The 19,949-nt window shown below is 39.3% G+C and overlaps 1 protein-coding gene across 2 annotated transcripts in view; it reads right to left on the reverse strand.

Annotated features, from left to right (window-relative positions):
- Positions 1–666: 666 nt before the first annotated feature.
- TSHZ3 (teashirt zinc finger homeobox 3) overlaps positions 667–19,949 on the reverse strand; it is a 66,485-nt gene continuing 47,202 nt past the window's right edge. For both annotated transcript variants that reach the window (XM_072872569.1, XM_072872570.1), the window contains exon 3: positions 667–5,508. In XM_072872569.1, the coding sequence (XP_072728670.1) occupies positions 2,309–5,508 (3,200 nt within the window). In that variant the 3' untranslated portion in view covers positions 667–2,308. The remainder of the gene's footprint in view (positions 5,509–19,949) is intronic.

Below are 19,949 nucleotides of genomic sequence, written 5' to 3' on the forward strand. Positions count from 1 at the left end.
AGTAACACAGGTGCTTCAGAGATGCAAATTGTTTTCAATGGTTTTGATGGGATGACCTGTCAACACCAGTAAAAGTCTGTCATTATCATATAAATGCTCCCGCTTGTTTACATTTGTTTGGCATGTGTTTGTTCAGCTTCTTTTCCCCTCTCGCTATCTGCTGTGAATGCTGTACAACAGCAGGTAGGGCCATAAGAGGACTCACTTCAAAATCACCCAGTTTAAGCCATCGGTCTCAGGTTCCTACTCCTGTTATTTGAAAATGCTGGGTAGATGGAAAGGGATTCTCTAAGCCGTGAAATACCCACTGGTGCAACTCGCAGACTCTGCTTAATACATTTGGGGGAAGAACGTGTGCGAGTAGCAGTATCTGCCTGGGTCTGAATACACAGCACAGCAAAACACCTATTTGCTTTGCCGCACGTTGCTTATAAACCCCATATTCACAGTCAGCCTTACCTGATGTTTAAAAAGGAGTTATAACGCTCATTTATCTTTTCTGGGGGAAAAAAATTCTGTTAATGCAGCCTTTGAATAAGTGCTACCCTGCTCTTTAAATGCTAAAGTTCACTAAAACTCCAGTGATTTATGTGCAGCTTTTGACTGCCAGCACCTGGCAGATGAAGAAACCTACTCAAGCTTCAGTCATAAACAGATAGCATACAATTTAATTTTAATGTGCTCGTTAGTCGTAGCACATTTCAGACATAATTGTGAACGCAACACAAAATTATAGCAAAAAGACAATTTTAATGCTGCTGTAGAAAAAAAGGTTATATGAAGAGTCATATAATGGTGCTTCATTGTCAACAACAAAACAGGGCACAGAGTGCATTACAGTGTCTGTGCTGTTTACATGCCAATATTTTATACATAGATTCTCATATGGTGTCAGCTGTCAGTTACTTCTGCAAATTAACTGCCAAAAATGGAGACGAACAGAATCACTTAGTGTGCTGGTAACCACGGGTTACCTTTCATATGCCTAAAGATAAAGCTGCAGTATGGAATCTTGGGAGAATAATTAGGCAGAGCAAAACAGAAAGTTACCAGTTGAAATAAAAAGGCATTCTACAATAGGAAATAACAACCAAGAGCGCTTATAAATAAGTAAAAGAGGTTATATCACAGAATGCCTCATAACTTTTAAGCAAAGTATTACAGTACAAACATTTTAAAGGCTTTATCAATGTTTAGGAAATACAGTACAAGTTTTTCAAATAGATTTAACCCTTTGAGCACTGAGTTTATTTTGAATTTTCTCTTTTTATTTATTTTTTTTTTTTACTAATAAATACCTTTAAAAGTCATGTTGTGCAAAACAGTTAGAATGCATGCCAGGAATGCAGTCCGTGGCTTCTGTTTCTTCAGACGGTTAAAAAAAAAAAAACAAAAAAACAAAAAACAAACAAATGATAGCAACACTAATAAATATGTATAATTTAAACATGAACCTCTATTAATATAGATGTACTGTATAGCAAAACAAAACAAAACATACTTTGCTTTAAGAATAATGTTTCTGAATACTTTATAAATGCTATCTGTGGTATCTTTCATCATACAATTTACAATGTTTGGATGTTAAAAGAAAAACCGTTAGATCTAGAAAATGAAATATACACTATATATAGGTACAGTTTATACCTGGGGCTTATCAGGTACAAAAACCACTGTTGCTAAAAATGCTGAAGAAAAAGAAAATGGCATTAACCACAATCACATTTTCCATAAGAGATTTTGAAATCTATACAATATATACATCTATGTTTCAATGTGAAAATTATATTTTTAAATTTCAAGGTGTGAGACACCTCTGCATAAATGGAGGTTCATATTAGTAATCGGAACTAAGCTGGTAAGGGTTTAAAAAAACCATATCCATACATTTTTATCAAATTAATGCAAAAGTGCTTCAAAGTACTCAGAGGGCTAAAGATTATAGGGTGAGAAATACCAGCACACTTAGGTCACATGAAAAAAGTGCACCAGAATTAGTTATAAATGCTTAATTAAACTGTCTGTTAATGCATGCAGCTTGATGCATCGGAGGGATGCACAGCAACTAAATCCAATTTACACAAAGTTCCAAACACTTACCACTGCATTTTAACCTTCATATTTTACCAGTAACAACAGCTGATTATGCACCTCTATTTAAACACTGTACAGTTATACAAAACAGTTCAGCCCAGAGCGACTCTGGAGTTAAAATAAGAACATGTGCCAAGAACTAAACAGTAGCTTTAAGGCGTCTTTGACAGTTTTCCTCAAAGCAAATTACAGTTATTTTAATCAAAAGCAAATGCTACTGCTTTTCTAACTCTGAAACATACAGAAGATGATCCTCTGGTGACTTCCCATGTGTTTTACTAAGATGAAGTTTAACAGCATGCTTGCTTGCAAAAGTCCTGTTACAAAGTTTGCACTGATAGGAAGTTCCGATATCTTCCTCTGGAGAGGACGTCACCAGTTTTTCAGACGGTGACTTTGCTTGTGCTATCTGATTGTTAATCTGTTCACTGGACAGTTTGGACAAGTCTCTTAACCTGAAACCCAGATGCGATTCAAGATGACTGATATAAGTTGAAGGAGTTCTGATCTGTGAAGCACAGTCATTACAAAAGAACACTGGGTGCCCAGTGTCCAAATTTTTAAGGAACTTAGTTCCCCCTGTCCTTCGGAGCTGGTATTTCACATTGGCTAGCCAGTGGCTAATTGTGGTCATTGAAAGTCCCGTAAACCTGGAAATGTGCATTCTTTCTTGAGGGCTCAAGTCTGACATGATGTATTTTCCCTCTGAAGTCTGCCGTAAACTAGCTGCAAACTGGGCCTGCAATATGAGCAAGTGCTGAGGGTTCCAGTTAGACTGACGTCCCTTCCTTTTCTGAGCTGGTGTACTCTCTTCTGGTTCCTCTATTGTGGTACCATCAATGTCAGATTTCTCAGATATGCTGGAAGGTGTGGAAGATTTTGATGTGTGACTTTCTGTCAGGTTCTTCAGCATATCAGATATATCTGACAAGGCATTCTCGCGTAGCGGCGAGTTTGACATGAATGACACGACTGCAGATGTCTTTGCTGTTGTCACTGTAGATGAAGAAGATGCAGAAGATGTCGATGTGGATGACAAAAGCGCTGAACCCAAAGAGCAGCTTTTGTCACTCTTGCCTTTCGTCAAATCTATGGGTTGGTCATTGTTGACATGATAAAAATAACGGTCCAAGTGGTCTGTTTTTTTGGACTGTAGAGGTGGGGTGGCCACTGCAGCCTTTTCCGCCAAACTGTTGCTCATTTTAAAAAGCATGCTCATGGGATCCAAAGCGGGCAATGATGGCTTTGCTGCCTTCCCAAGGTGAATATTCATGACAGACTGCAGGGCACTTAATGGATTTACAAACGGCTGTTCAGGAGGGTGATCAGTAATGATAGCTGTGCTGCTACTTAAAGAACTTACAATGGACTTAACAGGCTCTTTCCCGTTTTCCACAGGTTCTACAGTTGGACTATCCTTGCAGCCATCTCTCTGAGGGACTGGGCTGTTCTGCTGGCTTTTAAAGCCACCATCATTGGAGGACTCCATCTTAAGGGGTTCACTGACTTCACTACTGCATGGTGAAGGTGTTGCACGCTTCATTGGAGAAAGCTTTCCTTCAGGCTCTTTCATTTTTTCCTCCACTTTAGCCACCTTCTCAGTGACTTTCTTTACCAATTCTTCCATGGCATGGAAGTTTGTTTTCGGCACAGGTGAGGTCTGACTGCTTGGTGGAGACACCAAGGGCTGGTTTTTAGTTGGTGATACTAGTTCATTGTTTCCAAACATAGGTTTTAAAGGTGTACTCTTCCCAGATGAACCCAATGACAGCTTCATCATATTAGGCAGCTGATAGGCAGCATGAATGCTGGGGTAGCCACCCCAGCTTGGAGTCCCATTCTGGGCTTTGTTTATAGCTGATGTAACTGTGTTTTCTAAAGACTTCAATATATCTAATCCCCCCTTAGGGCTTTCTTCTAGGTCATTTTCAGTCAAGTAGTGGTATTTTGAGGAGATATCATACTTCTCCTCATCTTCACTTGACTTTTCTTTGTCTTTCATTTTGTCATCAGCAATGCCTCTTTCTTTATCTACTTCTTTTTTTATTTCAACATTTAATTTAGGGGAAACACTAGAAGGTGTATTGGAAGGAGACGTAAAAGTGGTGGCAGCTAGTGGCACAGACTGGACTTTCTCATCTACTAAGGACGTTATTGTTGGTGTCGCTGGGGCTTCTATAATTGGCTTCCCTTTTTTCATGGCAGAGTTAGTGACTTTAATAAAATGTCCCGTCACCATCATGTGAGCCGTGAGTTCCTGCAGAGTGTCGTGCGAACTTCCGCACTCCATGCACTTCAGAATTTGAGATTTCCTTGCCTCAAAGTGCCAGGCATAGCTGGCACCATTCTGGTGACCGTAGCGATTATTTGGCGTAATATAAGGATTAGAATTCTTTTGAAGTGCATCGTTGGTATCCGAGATTGTTGCTTTTGGTGTCCCACCTGTGGAATCTGGAGAACTTGGAAGTTCAAGCTCCAGTGATGCTTTCTTTCTAGTAGCTGGGATAATTTTTGCTGCTACAGGTGTAACAGGTTCCTTCAGAGGCACTTTTTGGTAGTGTTTTGTTTTGATCATATGAACACTCAAATCCTGAAGAGATTCAAATGAATGACCACAGTACATACACTTTAATACTTTCTGGGCATCTTCTTTCCCTTCCATTTCAAGCAAAGAACGTTTACGAGGTTTGGACCATCTTTTGGGGTTATTGTTATCAGTTTCATGGTTGTCATCTCGATAATGTCCCGTTTCATTCATGTGCACTGTTAATTCTACTAAAGTATCATAGGCAGCACTGCAGTCTTTACAGCGGAATTTACTGGCTCCAGTAAATATAGAGCCATAAAGCTTACTGCTTTGTCTGTACAATTGAACTGTGCTAAAAAGACTTGGTTCAGGAAGAATTCTGCTCTGAGAAACTTGCTGCAGTGTTTTAGCCATAGCAGTCTGGTGCCAGTCAAAGCTGCCACTTCCACAACTGCTACTGCTGCTGCTGCTACTGCTGCTGCTACCATTGGTTTTTTCCGAAATTGGCTGGTGAAGGTTCAAATTGAGATTGGACCAGTAGGAATTAGAGAGGAAGTTATTATATACGGCTTTCATTTGTTCTAAACTATCAGATACAGTAGAGTCTTCCAGTGGTATTGAAACCTCCTTGCTCTCTTCCTCATTTTTAATAGAGCTGCTCTCGAAGTCTGCCATGCGGTCACTTGTCTCACTGATATGTGACTCACTGTCCATTTCATGGCTAGAAAACTCAGCTGCTGGAGAGTTTTGGTAGCTTTGGCAGTTCTTACTGAAGTCTTTTTCTGGACATGCATATTTTGCTGAAGGCTCCCCATCAACTGCATTTTCATCAGGTTCCACATCTTCTTCCACCAGTGCTGCTGCTTTTAGTTCATCTGAAACATAGGCTATTATGAAGAGAAGAAAATATAAGTTAGTTTCTGCCGATCATACTTTTGCTCAAGTGTTTTAGCCAAGGAAGTGTACTTATTTGTAAAATTAAACAGTTAAAATTTAGTGTTTCTTCAGAGCAAGAAAAAAATCTGCTCTTCAAACATAATTTGCCACCTTATTCTTCTCAAGGGGCAACAGCTTGAAATTAAAACTAAATTTGAAATTAATGAAGCACATTCTGGAGGTGGCATTCATTTCTAAAGTAATAAATTACTTGTATCAACCTCAGAGACAGCAGTTCCTGTCTGTCAATTAATATGTCTTATGCTTCTCCTACCCCTAATGCATTTCTTAACAGACAGATTCACAATTTAAATTAAGCAAGCATTTTTTGCTCATTACAGTTTTGAGACTTAATCTTTAATAAATATAGAGTACAACAAACATCAAAAATTCCTACAAAGTAAAAAAATCCCCAGTTACAATCACCAAAAAATGAGATTTTTAAAAAGTTATCATTGTTAGTAGTATCATATTTTAGAGGAGGAGATGGTAAAAACAGGTGACGCAACCTTTTGAAACAACTCACTAAGAGCAATTTGAGGATATTCATTATGGGTGTAACAAATGACCCGTTCACATTTAAACATACCTTTCTCAACAAGAAAGCCCACGCAGAATTATGTCAGGAGCTAGTTCAAGAAAATTGGTATGCTGTACTCATTCTTGCTGTATAAATATATACAAGACCTTCCAGTGGACCTTACAAATGTCAAAGTGTTTGCTCTTTAGACTACTTTGTCAATATTTACTCAGCATAAGCTACACGGACACCCAACAGGGATCCTGTTTTTCTTCCCCCCCTCAAGTAATGCAACTGGTGATGTAAATCTAAGATACTCTTCCTGAATAGGATAGTTGGGAACTGACAGTAAACACATTCTTTTTTCCATGGTGCTTCTGTACAAGTATTCTATGTATACTAAGTCTACCTGAGTTTTTTCCTTCAGGCAAGAAAACTATGGAAACACGAACAGAGGGATCATTAACTGATCAAAATGATCTATTTCTATGTATTGCATTAATTTACAGCTAAGGAAGAAAGCAAAAATAGAACATGACTGTTCTGTATTAAGTGGAACTTAAAATTTTCTTGCAATCTCTCACAAATACAATTATAAACTTTGAAAAAAATGCATTTCCAGTAGACTCTATGATTGAAGACACTTGACTTTTGACCTTCTCTGCAACACATCTGGAATGTGCGGGTATCTGTATCTTAAACACATTGAATAATCTATAGCTTGTTTATTCAGGCAATAGTGCAGAGAAGATAATAGTTTACACCCCAAACAGATCTACTTTAACCAACAGAGTGAAAAATTTAGAACAGTATAGTAGATATCACACATACAGTACTGAACCGTGCAAACTTTTTTCAGAGAAAATATCTTTAGATATTATCAGAAAATCACAAAAGACAAAACAACTGTTAAAGTAACAATGAAATCAGGCCTTTAGTTTCACACGGAATATTTCTTCATTCAGTTAGGAAATACAAAATATTCACTACTGTTCTTTCACATGGATGAATGGTAGCAAATCTTCCTCCGAGCATGTAAAGTTATTACCTGATCTTCAGAACAGAAGTTAAACCTTTGAAAGCACAAACATATCACATAAGAGCAACACATAATTGTGATTAGGTATTTCAGCTCGGATAATTTCAATGCAGAAAATTCATGCAGCAAGGGTCCTATTTTTAACATTTGGGAGACTATAGTTTGAAAGAATTATGTTAAAAACTTTATTATAAGATGATTCAAAGATGCTGATATGAAGATCAGACTTTAACAGCAAGTATATGTACTCAGACTTTAACAGCAAGTATATGTACTCTAATGAAATAGAGCTGTGCTGTTTTGCTCTATTTTATGCTTTTCAAAATATTTTGAAAGAATTCAAGAATCCTTATTTTATGTATATTACAGTCATGTTGGCAATTTGTAGCAAGGAACAATGCCTATCCTGCAAATACTTGCAACGAAACAACTACAAAAAATCTAACCAGGTGGATTTCATTCAATACTTTAATTCCCCTATGGATGGTACAGATTCTTTTTCATCTTAATTATTTGTTCCATCATGTTTCTGAACTCTACCAAAAACTTCAGCAACGGAGACCAAAGCAGTTCAAATTACTCTCTAAAGCTGAAAAACTTTAAATAATTCCTGGTAGTGTGTAAACAACTGGCTACCAACTACCTCTTTCTCAACCACGCCATATCCTAGAGTAAGGAAGGACGGAAGGAAGAAATGACAGCATGAAACCTATGATTTGGAAGAAAATGTACCGTTTTTCTTTTCTACCTTGTGGAAACAGTTTTTCTTTTACAACTCCCGTTCATCTCTGTTGTGAAACTGAAGAATAATTCCCTTTTTACGAGGTAAAGAAAATCCACGGTTATTGCCCCACTGCCTGGATTAGAAAGATCTCATTCACACCTGCAGGCTGAGGTGGCACACCAAAGCACTCTATAAGTGTACCTGTCTTTTGCTCTTTTTGTCTGTTGGGTGCTAGTGTGAGCGTGTGCCACCCACTCCCACCACCACATCACACACCAAAGCCCTTGGACTTGGTCCCTGCACACCACAGAAAGGGCTCCTGGGGACCAGCGCTCACCTGGTCCCCAAGGTACACAAACAAGGGTCACGGAATCAAGCCCCTAATTCGTGTGGTTTTCTTTACATTTTTCTTTCTCTTACTGCTGAAATCTTATGAATTTTGTTTGGACTGAAACACTTGTATTGTCACATTCACAGTTTTTTTAGAGAGTGACTTTTACATTAGGGAAAACCTCCAGCATGCGGCTCATTTAAATGTAAATCTATTTACCTTTCATGCTTTCTTTGCCCTTTTCACCAACTATCAAGCATATTTGCGTGTTAACCAGGAGCTGCCTCCTCTATAGCTGTTCTCCTTCCTAAGCTCAAGTTGTGAAGCCAAGTTGTGACATCAGTCTTTGATCCAGCTATGAGAAATGAGGCACAAACAACAGTATGGAATTTAACCCGGCAATCTGCAACGTCGATATACTGACAGTACGAACAACTCCTGCTCTTTCCCCTCCACAAGGGAGAGGGGGGATGAAACACGACATTACCCCCAACTTCCTCAACCAAAGGTTTATGCAAGAGATGCAGATGCTCAGGGAAACTTCTTAGCCTAAAACACCATCCTAAACCAGAGATTATGCCAGGAGCTTCTAACGCCTTATTCCAAGGGCCGGTCACCTCATCGCTTGCCTTCAGGGCAAGAAAAGGCAACCCAACAAGTCCCGGACCAACCTGCGATGGCAGACTCAGGGCATACTCAAAGGCTTTGCAACACCACTACACCACTACAGGTAGGTTTACAGTGGCTGCAGGGCTTGCAGCTCCGAGGCTTTGTCCTCAGAGGTTCGATGCAAAAGGCAAATGACACGTTTCCTCCTCAGAAAACCCAATTAAATTGTTACCAGCGCGTGGGACAGAAGAGGAGAGAGGGTGAAGGCCAAACTTCAGTCCCACGCTAGCAGGGAGTACGGGACTCAGTGCAGGTGCTAGCAGAAGGGAGCCCATCTGCAGCCAAGGGAATCTCTGATCCCTCCCTGCCCCACCAGATCTTGCTCAGGGGAGAGAGGTGATCTATATTCTCTCTGAGTACAGATTAAGGTAACAGCTTCACTGCAACAGAAAGAAGGACAAGGAGGGCCGTAGCAGATAAATTTCTTGTTTGGTTAAGTACCTACAGGAAGAGTAAAGAGACTACGAAAGAGGAGAATAAAATCAGGAGGTGATGGTAAAAAATTTTTTTCACTGAGATTCACTTCCTGGTGGAGAGACTGTCTTTAAGCAGCACTGTCTCCAGCCCATCGTTACTCAGCTGTTTCCTTCTTATTAAAAGAAAAAAACAAAAGACTCGTGGTTTGATATTTTTCAAGTGTAGAGTAAATGTTTGAAACAGCAGGGCATCTGTAAAACTGTTCTTCAATGCCTCGACAGCAAAGTCTGAGGGGAAAAAAACAACTTTAAAGGCAATTCTAAAGGCAGAAGAAGTTAATAGGAATGGAAATGAAAGAAATTAGGTGGTTCAGGGTTTTTTTTGGTTTTTCCAGCATAAAAGAAGAAAAAAAAAAGATTACAGTTCTCGAAAAAGTTTTTAGTTTACATCTCAAAGGGCACCATAACCCCCAGGAAATTGCCTGCAAGTTGAGCAATGGTGTCACTGTGACATAATATTTGACAAAAAATGGACAGGAGTTCCCTGGTGTGGCCCTCATTTTCTAGAGATGAGAATATCAAAGGGATTCAGAAACCTATTGCAGGTGCAGCCACGCAGAGGTCAAGAACAGATAGTTCCCTCATTAATATTTATTATAATTATTAACTAAACTGCTAGGTAATAATGAAATTAACACATTTGATATCAAAACATAACAGTAAGGTGTGGTATAATGCAATTCATTTCCACACTGGAGGGAATTACCTTCATAACTGAGCTATGGATCATTTCTTTGCCAGTGGAAATAAATTGTGATCCATCACTGCCCAAAATGATCTACATATTGTATATACACTAATAAACTCATATACCTGGCTCTACACAGACACCAGAGATCTACTATACAAGAGCAGAGAAATATCACTGCTCCATTACATTTCTGCAGGCAGAGGAAGTCCCCATGCAGCTACAACAGCCATTACTCTGCTGATGTCCTGGGCCAAGCTCCGCAATCTTCTGAGATGCCCACCAGCACAACAGCTACTGGCTCAAACCCCAACTGCTAGAGGTCCTCTTCAGCAGAAAGATGAAAAACACTGCATGGTTTTCATCCCTTCCATGGAAACATCCACCCAGTAACATGGTCAGACACACACCTCCTTGAGTTTGTTTGGAAATACAAAACCACAGCATTAAAGGCGTATTTTACTGTTCTCCAAAAACAAATTAATTGCACAAGTCTTCCCTTATTTCCTGAAAAATGCATCTGAGACCATATATTTTGGCTTGGATCTACCCAAATATTTCATTTTGATACTTCTGAAATGTCTTGTTTTAATTATGCTTTTTCGCCAAGCCTTTTTCTTTTATTTTAATTAGCTTACTGGGGTATATTTAAACTAGAATATAAGCTCTTTGCTTGAAAAAGTACCAAAACATTCTTCTCACATGAAAAAATGCTTAACTACAAAAGTTTATCGAAACCATTCAATTCCTTGGAAATATTTTGGCTTTAACCGAATAGCTTTTTATTAAAAAAACTACAACCAGCTTTATTATTTATTTATGCATGGTTTGAAATCATTGTGTAATACTAAGGATCATTTCCCAAACCATCTGATTTTGAGTACATCTTGAAAAAAAAGCTTCTCAACCCTTAAAAAACCTGAATCCATATACTTCTCACGCTTGAAGAAGAGAACAGCAGAAAGGGACTGGGAGCAGTAATGCTCCCAATGCTTTCGGGATGAATATTATACTCCCAGTCAAAAATAAAAGGGGAAAAAAGATCAGAACAGATCACAAAGTGGAGCAGTGCGTAGGACCCGGCCAGCGAAACTCTCTCTGCAGCCTGACCCCCCCTGCTCCCCAAGTGAAGCACAGTGCTGCACGAGGGCTGCTCCCACCACAGCCAGCGCGGCTGGCAGCGCAGAGCCTTTTCCTAAATATCATTGCCGTTCTGCTTTAAAGCGGACACCAGCCACCTAAGAAATAACCAGAACATTTTTTTAATATTTAAGTAATTGATGAGAAAACCTCGAAGAGTCCCCAGTTTCAGTGGGATCATTCAGAGTTAAGAGAGGGCACAGTCTGAACACAAGTCAAGAGAAAGTCAACAGAGAAACAGCAGCACGGAGATTATTTGACTGTGCCAATGAACCTTACTCACAAAATTAATGAACAAAGGCAAGAGAAAACCAGCTCGGTGGATGGAGTCAATCAAAGACCTAATGCAAATGAAGGCATATAAAAGAGTTATATTAGTCTGTTAGAAAACTCCCACTCTGCAGGCCTTCCACTTACAGGAAGAAAGGCAAACATTTCACCCACAACATGAGCTATTTCTATACTGAGACTGACTGATAATTCACATGTAACTGAAATTGTATTTGAGACTTCACTACTTGGCAGAGATGTTAGCGTATTCCTCATTAGGCGATAGAAATGGGAGGTACGAGTGGCTGCCCTGTTTACAAGAGTGGCAAATGACAACACTGTCTCTAAACAGGCATGGCAATACCGATTACCCAGCACCTTGACAGGGACATTATTCCTGTTAGAAAGGTCAAAGGTTCTGTTTCACAGAGGCAGGACTGTCTATTATGGGAGAGCAATGTTATTTCCAAGTGGAGAGGTCAGCACTTCTCTCGCGCATCGGCTGAAGTTGCTGGTACCTCGCACCGGAGTACAATCCTACTGCAAGACTGATTATTCTGCCCACTGGCAAGGTCAAGAATATTAATTCTGAACATGTTAATTTGATGTGATGTGCATGATTAATGCTTGTTTAGCTGGATTTTTTGTATGTTGATAAACCTGCAGCCTTTTCATGCCAATAATAGTGTAGTATTAAGTTATTGGGAATCAGCGTGGATGGATGTGACATAGCATGCCAATCTAATGGGTGGCTAACATTAGGCACTAGAAACTTTGAAGTGTACTTGTGTTTGTTCCTTCATGAAAATACCGCAGCTGTCTGCCACAGAGAGCTCAGAAATAGGCTAGAGGAAGCTAGCCAGCTGCTCTAATCCAGCATCCTGGACTGGTATTACATTTGGAGCAACTTCAGAGAGCTCAAATCAACTGTAAGTGTTAAGAGTTGAGAATTACATGGACAGGAATATGCAGTGAGGAGACAATAACAAGAAATGAGTTTATGTGTCATTAAAGTGTGGGCCATCTATGTGCAGAACAAAGCAAGTCTATGGCAGGCACCTTTTCCTCATGTCACTTTATTCCAAACTCCCCTGGTTTTTGTGTAGTTTAAAGGAGGGTACAGGCTTCTGGTCTCCTATTCACTTTCAACTTTACGCTGCCATATGAAAAGTATCATACAGGCCACCTACAAATGAAGAGAGAGAACATTCAAAAATTGCTACTAATTCTGATAAGGGAGGCATTCGTTTTTCTGAAACCAAATACTGTTTAGATGTTTGTTAAATGAGAGATTCCTATGCAAAGATCACATTTATGTATTATCTCCTTCATTAAACACACACCCGTAAAAAACAGGATGCTATAATATTAAATGATGGCTTAGAAACAACTTAGCACTATTGGACAGCATCACTCTACTAAGGTGTTCAAAAGCTTCAATGAGTGTTTTATTCTTCACAGCAACCCTGTGGAAGAAAAATTCTTATCCACAGTTTATAGCTGCAAACGTGGAAATCCAAAGAAGTTAAAAATTACTTGCCTAGTGCCAGATAAGAAGACAAGTAAAGGAGCCTGTAACTCTTGTAGGTTAATATACATAATCCAGCTATTTACACAAAACATGAGAAGATGGCTTAAGTTTGTGTTTCTGTTCCTATGCTTCTTCACAGTGTGTTTATGTGAGTACAATATATGTGTATAATTGAAAATAATTGCCAGTTTTCAGCTTAAACAATTATGAAGAATAAAATACCCAGCGAAATACCCACAGGTGCATGTACTGTGCACAACCCAGAGCCTGTGGTTACAAACCTCCTCTGAGCCAAGCTGCTGGGATTCAATAAATGCTGAATCTGCAGACTGCCAGCAAACTTCTTTTCACAATGGGGAAGACAGGAAAGGTTTCTGAAGTAGGAAGTATTGTCACAATTCTCCTCAAAGAGCTTTCTGCTCCCAGCGCAGAGCAGGACTTCAGGTAGGCTGTGAACGCCTGTTCTACCAGAACTGCGCTGGAGATGTAACATGATGGATCACGCCTCTCTCCCCCAAAGCTGTGCTCTGCCTTGATTTCTGCCTGGCGCCTAAACTGAATTCAACCTGCTGAGCAGGGTTTTTCTAAAATCTGCTCAAATTATCCACTCGTGAAACATAACACCACTTCTTTCTAACGTGGAGAAGAGCACACGATCCTATCACACTGCAGTGTACTCTTCTATGGGTAGGGTTGCATGAGGATGGGTCTGAGATCTGTCTCACTTGAAGAGTTCATCTGCCACCTTCTACAAGAAGTTTTTGACAAGAAGGGATCTGAAGATTAAAAAACTTGAAGTGAGACCCAAGGTCCAAGTTACTCCCATGTATAATGAACAAAACCATATAGATTTTTAAAGAGACTTCCTCACGTACAACTTGCCTTCATATGTCATTATTGTACAGTCAGAAGTGAACAACGTGCTTATAAGAAACTTCACAGCAGTAACAGTTCAGAGACTATGGTCAGGAAAAACAGATTTTTATGGGTTTGGTCCTAAATTTGCAGTCACACACACACAATACAACTGACTCCCAAAAGTATCACAGCTGTAGAGAAGCTGGAGAACAGTTCATGCCCCACTGTGTGTGCCTGCAGCTGATTACCAGAAGCAATGCAGGATCACAGTAATCGAGTGGAAGGGCTGAGAAACATCATGGACTCCCATGATGACAGAAGGACCTTCCTTGCTATCGTATTTTGTGGAATCAGTGTCCTTCCCCCTTTGCACTCTGGGGGACTAGAGATTTTAATAGTCCTATGAGCATAAGCCTGGAATTTCTGGCTGATCCTGCTGAAAAAGGAGAAAAAAACCTTCTTGGCCTTCCCTGTCACCACATAAACAACTCTTCACAAGTGCCATCAGGACTAGATCAAGTAGGCAAATGAGTAACAGGGACTTCTCATTAGGAATTCTCAACTGCTGCTCAGTTTGAGTCAGTTCAGGGTCTCGGTGTTCCCATTTAATCAACATTCATGTAGCACCTTCCTCTTCCTCCCCTCCCCACTCCTCCACGTTCCTGGGGAAAGGATGCCCCTCCGCCAAGTACACCAGAGTTACAAATGAACATCATTCAAAGGAGCATAAAGTTCCTCACTATCCACGGGGAGGTTAAGGGTCAGCTAACCAGCCACGAAGAGGAAACACCACCGGGCATTCAAGAGCCAGGCACAAACTGTTGAAGTAAACAGTTCACAAGCAGCCCCATAGTCTGAAAACTTTCACATAAACTTAACAAATACAATTAGTACATGCATTAGTAAGGGAAAAAAAACCCACCCTACATTTGCTGTATAAATTATTCATCACGAATAAATGTGATCCACTCTAAGTAACACAAAAGTGGTCTTCCGTTGGTTTCCAAGACAGTTGCTTGGTGTGAAGTACTGCAGACTTGTTAGTTTCCACTCCGTGCAAGCACATACTACAATGGGAAATAAATGTTCATAAGCAGAGAAAACAGCTTCATGTTATGCTTTGACCCTAATTTTGATTTGGGAGATAAATTGTTTTTTGGACTCTGTAGAATTTTTCTAAGCACAGAATAACCATTTCCTCAAATGGGCAAAAATATTTACCAGCATCCTCAAAGAATAAAAATATTTGTTTTTCCATTTTGTTTTGTTTTGTTTTTTTTTAAATAAAAGTCACTATCAACATCCCAGTAACACGAAGCCAAATTCTCTGTATGAATTGGTACTAAAACACACAGTGACACAATCTCTGCTTGATATCAGCATTTGGGTGGCATCTTTTAATCACTGAAAAGCACACAGGGCATTCAACAAACTAATACAAGATTCACAGCCAACTCCAGGATAAGCAGGCATGAGCATAAAAGTTCTCAATATGGCTCTAATAGCTCTTAATTATTATAATCCTTCACTGAGCAAACAGATGTTGTAAGGGAACTTTAGTTTCTTCAAATGCAGTAATCAAACCATTCTGCTTCTGCCCTGCCTCTTTTCAGTAAATGCTTTGTATAGTGGAGTGGAAATAGCAAATGTAGTGACAAAATGACCATTTAATTGTCACAGAAATCTGTTTCTGAACAAAACTGATGTTGTCATTTCTCTTTGTCCACATTTCTCAGAGTCTTCTCATTACAGTTTAGCATTTTTTTAGGCTAAGAAAAAAAAAATCTTACACCTCACTTTCTGTAATCTTCCCACATCTTTGGTTGCTCCTAATCTGTCCACATCTTACAAGTTTTACAGTAACCAGAACACTGGCTGTGTATTTATGTTTAACTATACTAATATTAACACACATCTCTGGAGCTGCAGCCTTCATTGTGAAGTTTTTCAAAATCAAGTTTTCACCTAAAATGCTTCAATATATTACAGCGAGTCATTCTACTTGGAGATTTATTTGTAAATGATCATGACTACTTAAGACATTTAAAATGTACCAAAAGACCTTCAACCTGATCCTTCATTTTTCTTGCAAACTTGAAATTCCCATTGAAGTCCTTTATACAGTAGTTTCAATAGCTACTTTGGTTGCAGTGCCTCCTTACAATAAACTCCATACAACTGTATGAATGGTATAGTAGAAATCCAAATGATTTCAATCACAATTTCAGCTATTGTGAACTTGTACTTATAATGAAGTTTCTCCATGAAAAAAAGGAGTTCACTGTGGGCCAACAAAGCTTTGTGTCCTTTCACAGTTTTTATTCAGCCCTCATTTAAGAAAAACAACTACTAACTACAATATGAATCTTAGGACTTGGAGAAAGCAGAGATTCTAAGAATTACCTCTATGAGATGGCCCCAGCTTGTTTTGTATGTATAGCAAAAAGAAGCACTGAATATTCATTTCACTCATTTGCTAACTATACTAATATACGCTTTTGTAAATGAGTCTCTATCTAGCACTAGCTATTGAACTGAAGGGTATTTGAATTGGTGGGTTTTGCTATAATACCACACTAAGATAATGTGCTGGAAACAAATGGTTCACTGATTCCTGAATAGAAAATTTGCTGGAAAACCCTGAGAACTAGAAGATGAGGGGGAGGGGATTAAAATGTTGCTTCAGAGCCACCAACCAAACTCTTGTCGTTTTTAAAAGATGTTCCTGTGGCACAACATGAATAGTTTGTAGTCACGATTGTGAACATTCAATGTCATATAAGACAAGACACTTGTCAAGAGCCTTTCCCTTATAAGCACCCTCATCATGACCTGTGTTAATGAAGTTAATTGAATTTAAGATCAATAATGGTTAATTATTGCAATTTGACATTCTGAGATAAATGGCTTTAAGACAGAGAAATGTGTGTGTATGTGAATTCTCTCCAAAGAAGGTGAACACATTACAGCCTAAGAGGGATCACACAGTCCTTCCATTGATCCTGGTACAATCTGATCGACCTAATCCTCTGATGAATGTGGGCTTTTCACAGCTACAAGTAAATGTTCTACAAGACTACTCTAACCCTTGTCACTGACCAAATCTATATGAGCTGTACACTAGAAATCTATTGAGATAGATTAAAGAACTGCTGTAGAAACAAGAGATGCTTCAATAAAGATGAAGGTTTATTATATTGACTATTAACGTTACATGCAGTACGTAATTATGAGTGCTTACGGATCATAAGAGTTTAATTTTGGTCAGTTAGATGTAAATGATCATAACTGAACAATAGTATTAAATTAAAAAAATACCAGATTAAAAAAATCCAACCACCATGTTGAATTTGATGACTTACACGTGAACGTTCAATAAGAAAGTGATTTTAAAATCACCGTTGAAATGTGCAAGAAGATGCTCACAGACAGGTATTTATTTCATAAAGTCACTCATCAACCTACTTCATTTAGGGTTTTTTTAAGTTTACTTTCACAACAGTTCCTCAACAGGAAGACATTTTTTCAAACGTGTTAGTAATGATATTCTTACATGCATACTGAACAAGTTAAATGACCACTTACAAGATTTATAATGACAAAGTAAATGTCAAGGAAAAAGTATTACTGATTGCAGAGCACTGACAATAAAAAGCTGCTGAAGAGTTCTGTCAAAATGTAAGATTATGCAAAAACACTATTGAGAACACTGCTAATCATCTGCTCTTGTCAATTACTTGAAGGGTATCTGACAGCATATTTACATTAAACACATTTCAGTAGCAAAATCCTTAATGCTGTATCAGAATATTTTCATTATCATTAGAAATCCTTTAAAAAGTCCTTTTGCAGCAGAGCATTATAGCAGCAATGATGTAATATCTATCTCTGTATCAGGTAGGGGTATCTATTTCATGCTGTTATAGCTACATAACATTTGAAATAATATAACCAGAGACTAAATATACATGTAAGATGGCAATCTCCATGTTCCTGTACCTAACGTAGGTATTTTCAAGTAACAGCTTTGTAGGAGTCTCAAACTAAGCACAAACGGATGATCCGTCTTTGTCTGGCCATTCTTTTAGCCTTTTACTCCTGTGTGACTGTATTTTATTATGGCAAAAGACATTATCAAGCAGGCATTTTTTCTAAATCTTTGATTGTAACTTGCAATTCGGCTGCTTTATGAGGAGTCACATTAACTACCAATACCTTTCACCTGCAGTAGAAACTTACTTTAGTTATGTCTATCTTATACTTTATGGAACCCTTCCTCCAAAATAGAGAAATAAATGAAATGTAATGAAAATGAAATGTTGATCCTTTCCATGCCTCAGCAGGCGTTACTAAAAAAGCATACATAACCCTGTTGGATGTGTAAAACAGTAAGCATGCATAAAAATGGACAGAGCGTAAGCGTGAGCTGCCTTTAAGAAGGAATTCATTGTGGCTTCGAGGGAAAAGAAGGAAAATAAGCCCCGATCACGACTTGCAGGACCAGTTTAGGTCTTTCCACCACTTTCGTTGTAGACAGCACACTTAAACTCACTCTACCTGCCTGTAAAAGGGGAAAAGCTCTTATTGCTTCTAAAGCACTACAGTTTTTCAGATTAAAAAAACCCCCACTTACTAAAACTAACCTGGCAGAAAGCACAGATCAGACCTCAGGATCTGGATCAAATTAAACCCTGATTCACATCATACAGGTAAATGGCAATACATGTCATTCACTTCTTAAGTCAAAGACAAGTATTTGTAATAATAAAATACAAATGTGAAATCAGTTCAGCGTATCAGGTGTGTTGCACATATACCTAGTCATATATCCTCCACATCTACTGCGCCAGAAAGCTGGGAAGGCAGCAGCCAGGCCTTCCACCCTGCCATTGTCCAAAAACAAAGGAAACCAGAGGCAGCTCTTTGATCCAGCCCTTCCCCTCCCACGCTAAGCAGCTCTTAGGTGCAGGACAGAAGCACCTGGCACACACCGGTAGCAACAATTACTGTACTGTGCTGGGTGCTGTACAAACCTGAAACCCGTCCAAGCTGCCGTCAGTTACGGACAGACAGATTCCCACCTGCGTTCTGAACTGCTGGCCATGCCCGGCTAACTGCAGTCAAACACCTACCAAGAGTCACCAGAAAAAAATATTTGTTCTGTGGTTTATGTGTACCTATGGTCTAATCCTCCTCTCTGTCCTATCAATGTCAGTGGCAAGTCTTCCACCAATTTCTGAGAAAGCAACTATGGGTTCTTAGGAGGAGAGCTTACAAAAGCAATGCTCCAATGGGACTGCATACAGCTAGGCTAAAACAAAAATCTCTGTAAAATTATAGCTTTTTTATGTAAAATGCGTTGGTTTCTCCAGGAAAGCGGGATTTTCCTTCCCCAAGTGAACAAGAAAAATCCTGATTCCCAAGACAAGAGCTAACTCTACATGCCACACTGCAGCCTCAATTGAGTTTTATTGTTGACCTGAAAATAGTGATTTCATTGGAAATGCTGACACAAACATGACGATTGCTGCTGATGATACACATCTCACATACACTGAATCGAAGGGGTGTGGGAGGATATTTTAATTGTTAAATTGAATAAAAAGGACATAGAAGAAAAAGTACCAGAGAGTAATTTTGCGTGTGGGATTCCTATTGACCTTACTGGGAATTTTCTGTGGAAACCAAAGGGGAACTATGTCTCAGAGGAATTAATCTGTTCCCTTACATGGGCACAGAAAAAAAGGACTATCCATGTCAATACTTCAAATTTGCAGTCACGAGAGACTGAATGTCTCGGGGAAACAGAAAGGAGATACAGAGCCTTTCACTTCTAGGTCACTGGCTTAAATCCTGCTTATTTCAGCAGTGACCAAAACTCATTACCATCCAAGCTTGCTGTTCAGTGACCAACAGTATGTGAAAGGAGCTTGTGGCCTCAGAGGCAGGTGCCCACTGTCGGCAGCCTCAGCAGAAAGACCAAGGATTAGGATGAACATTAAATATGAATTTCAGCTTAGCCCGGGGCATCAGTCCCTGCCCCAGCAATGTCCCAGGTGCGCCTGTCCTCAGACTGCTGTTTGGATTGCCTGGATTGACCTTGGACTTGGCTCATTGCCTTGCCCCTGCCTGATCACCCCAGACAT

This window comes from Ciconia boyciana, chromosome 9, assembly GCF_034638445.1.
Source record: "Ciconia boyciana chromosome 9, ASM3463844v1, whole genome shotgun sequence".
Classification (NCBI taxonomy): domain Eukaryota; kingdom Metazoa; phylum Chordata; class Aves; order Ciconiiformes; family Ciconiidae; genus Ciconia; species Ciconia boyciana.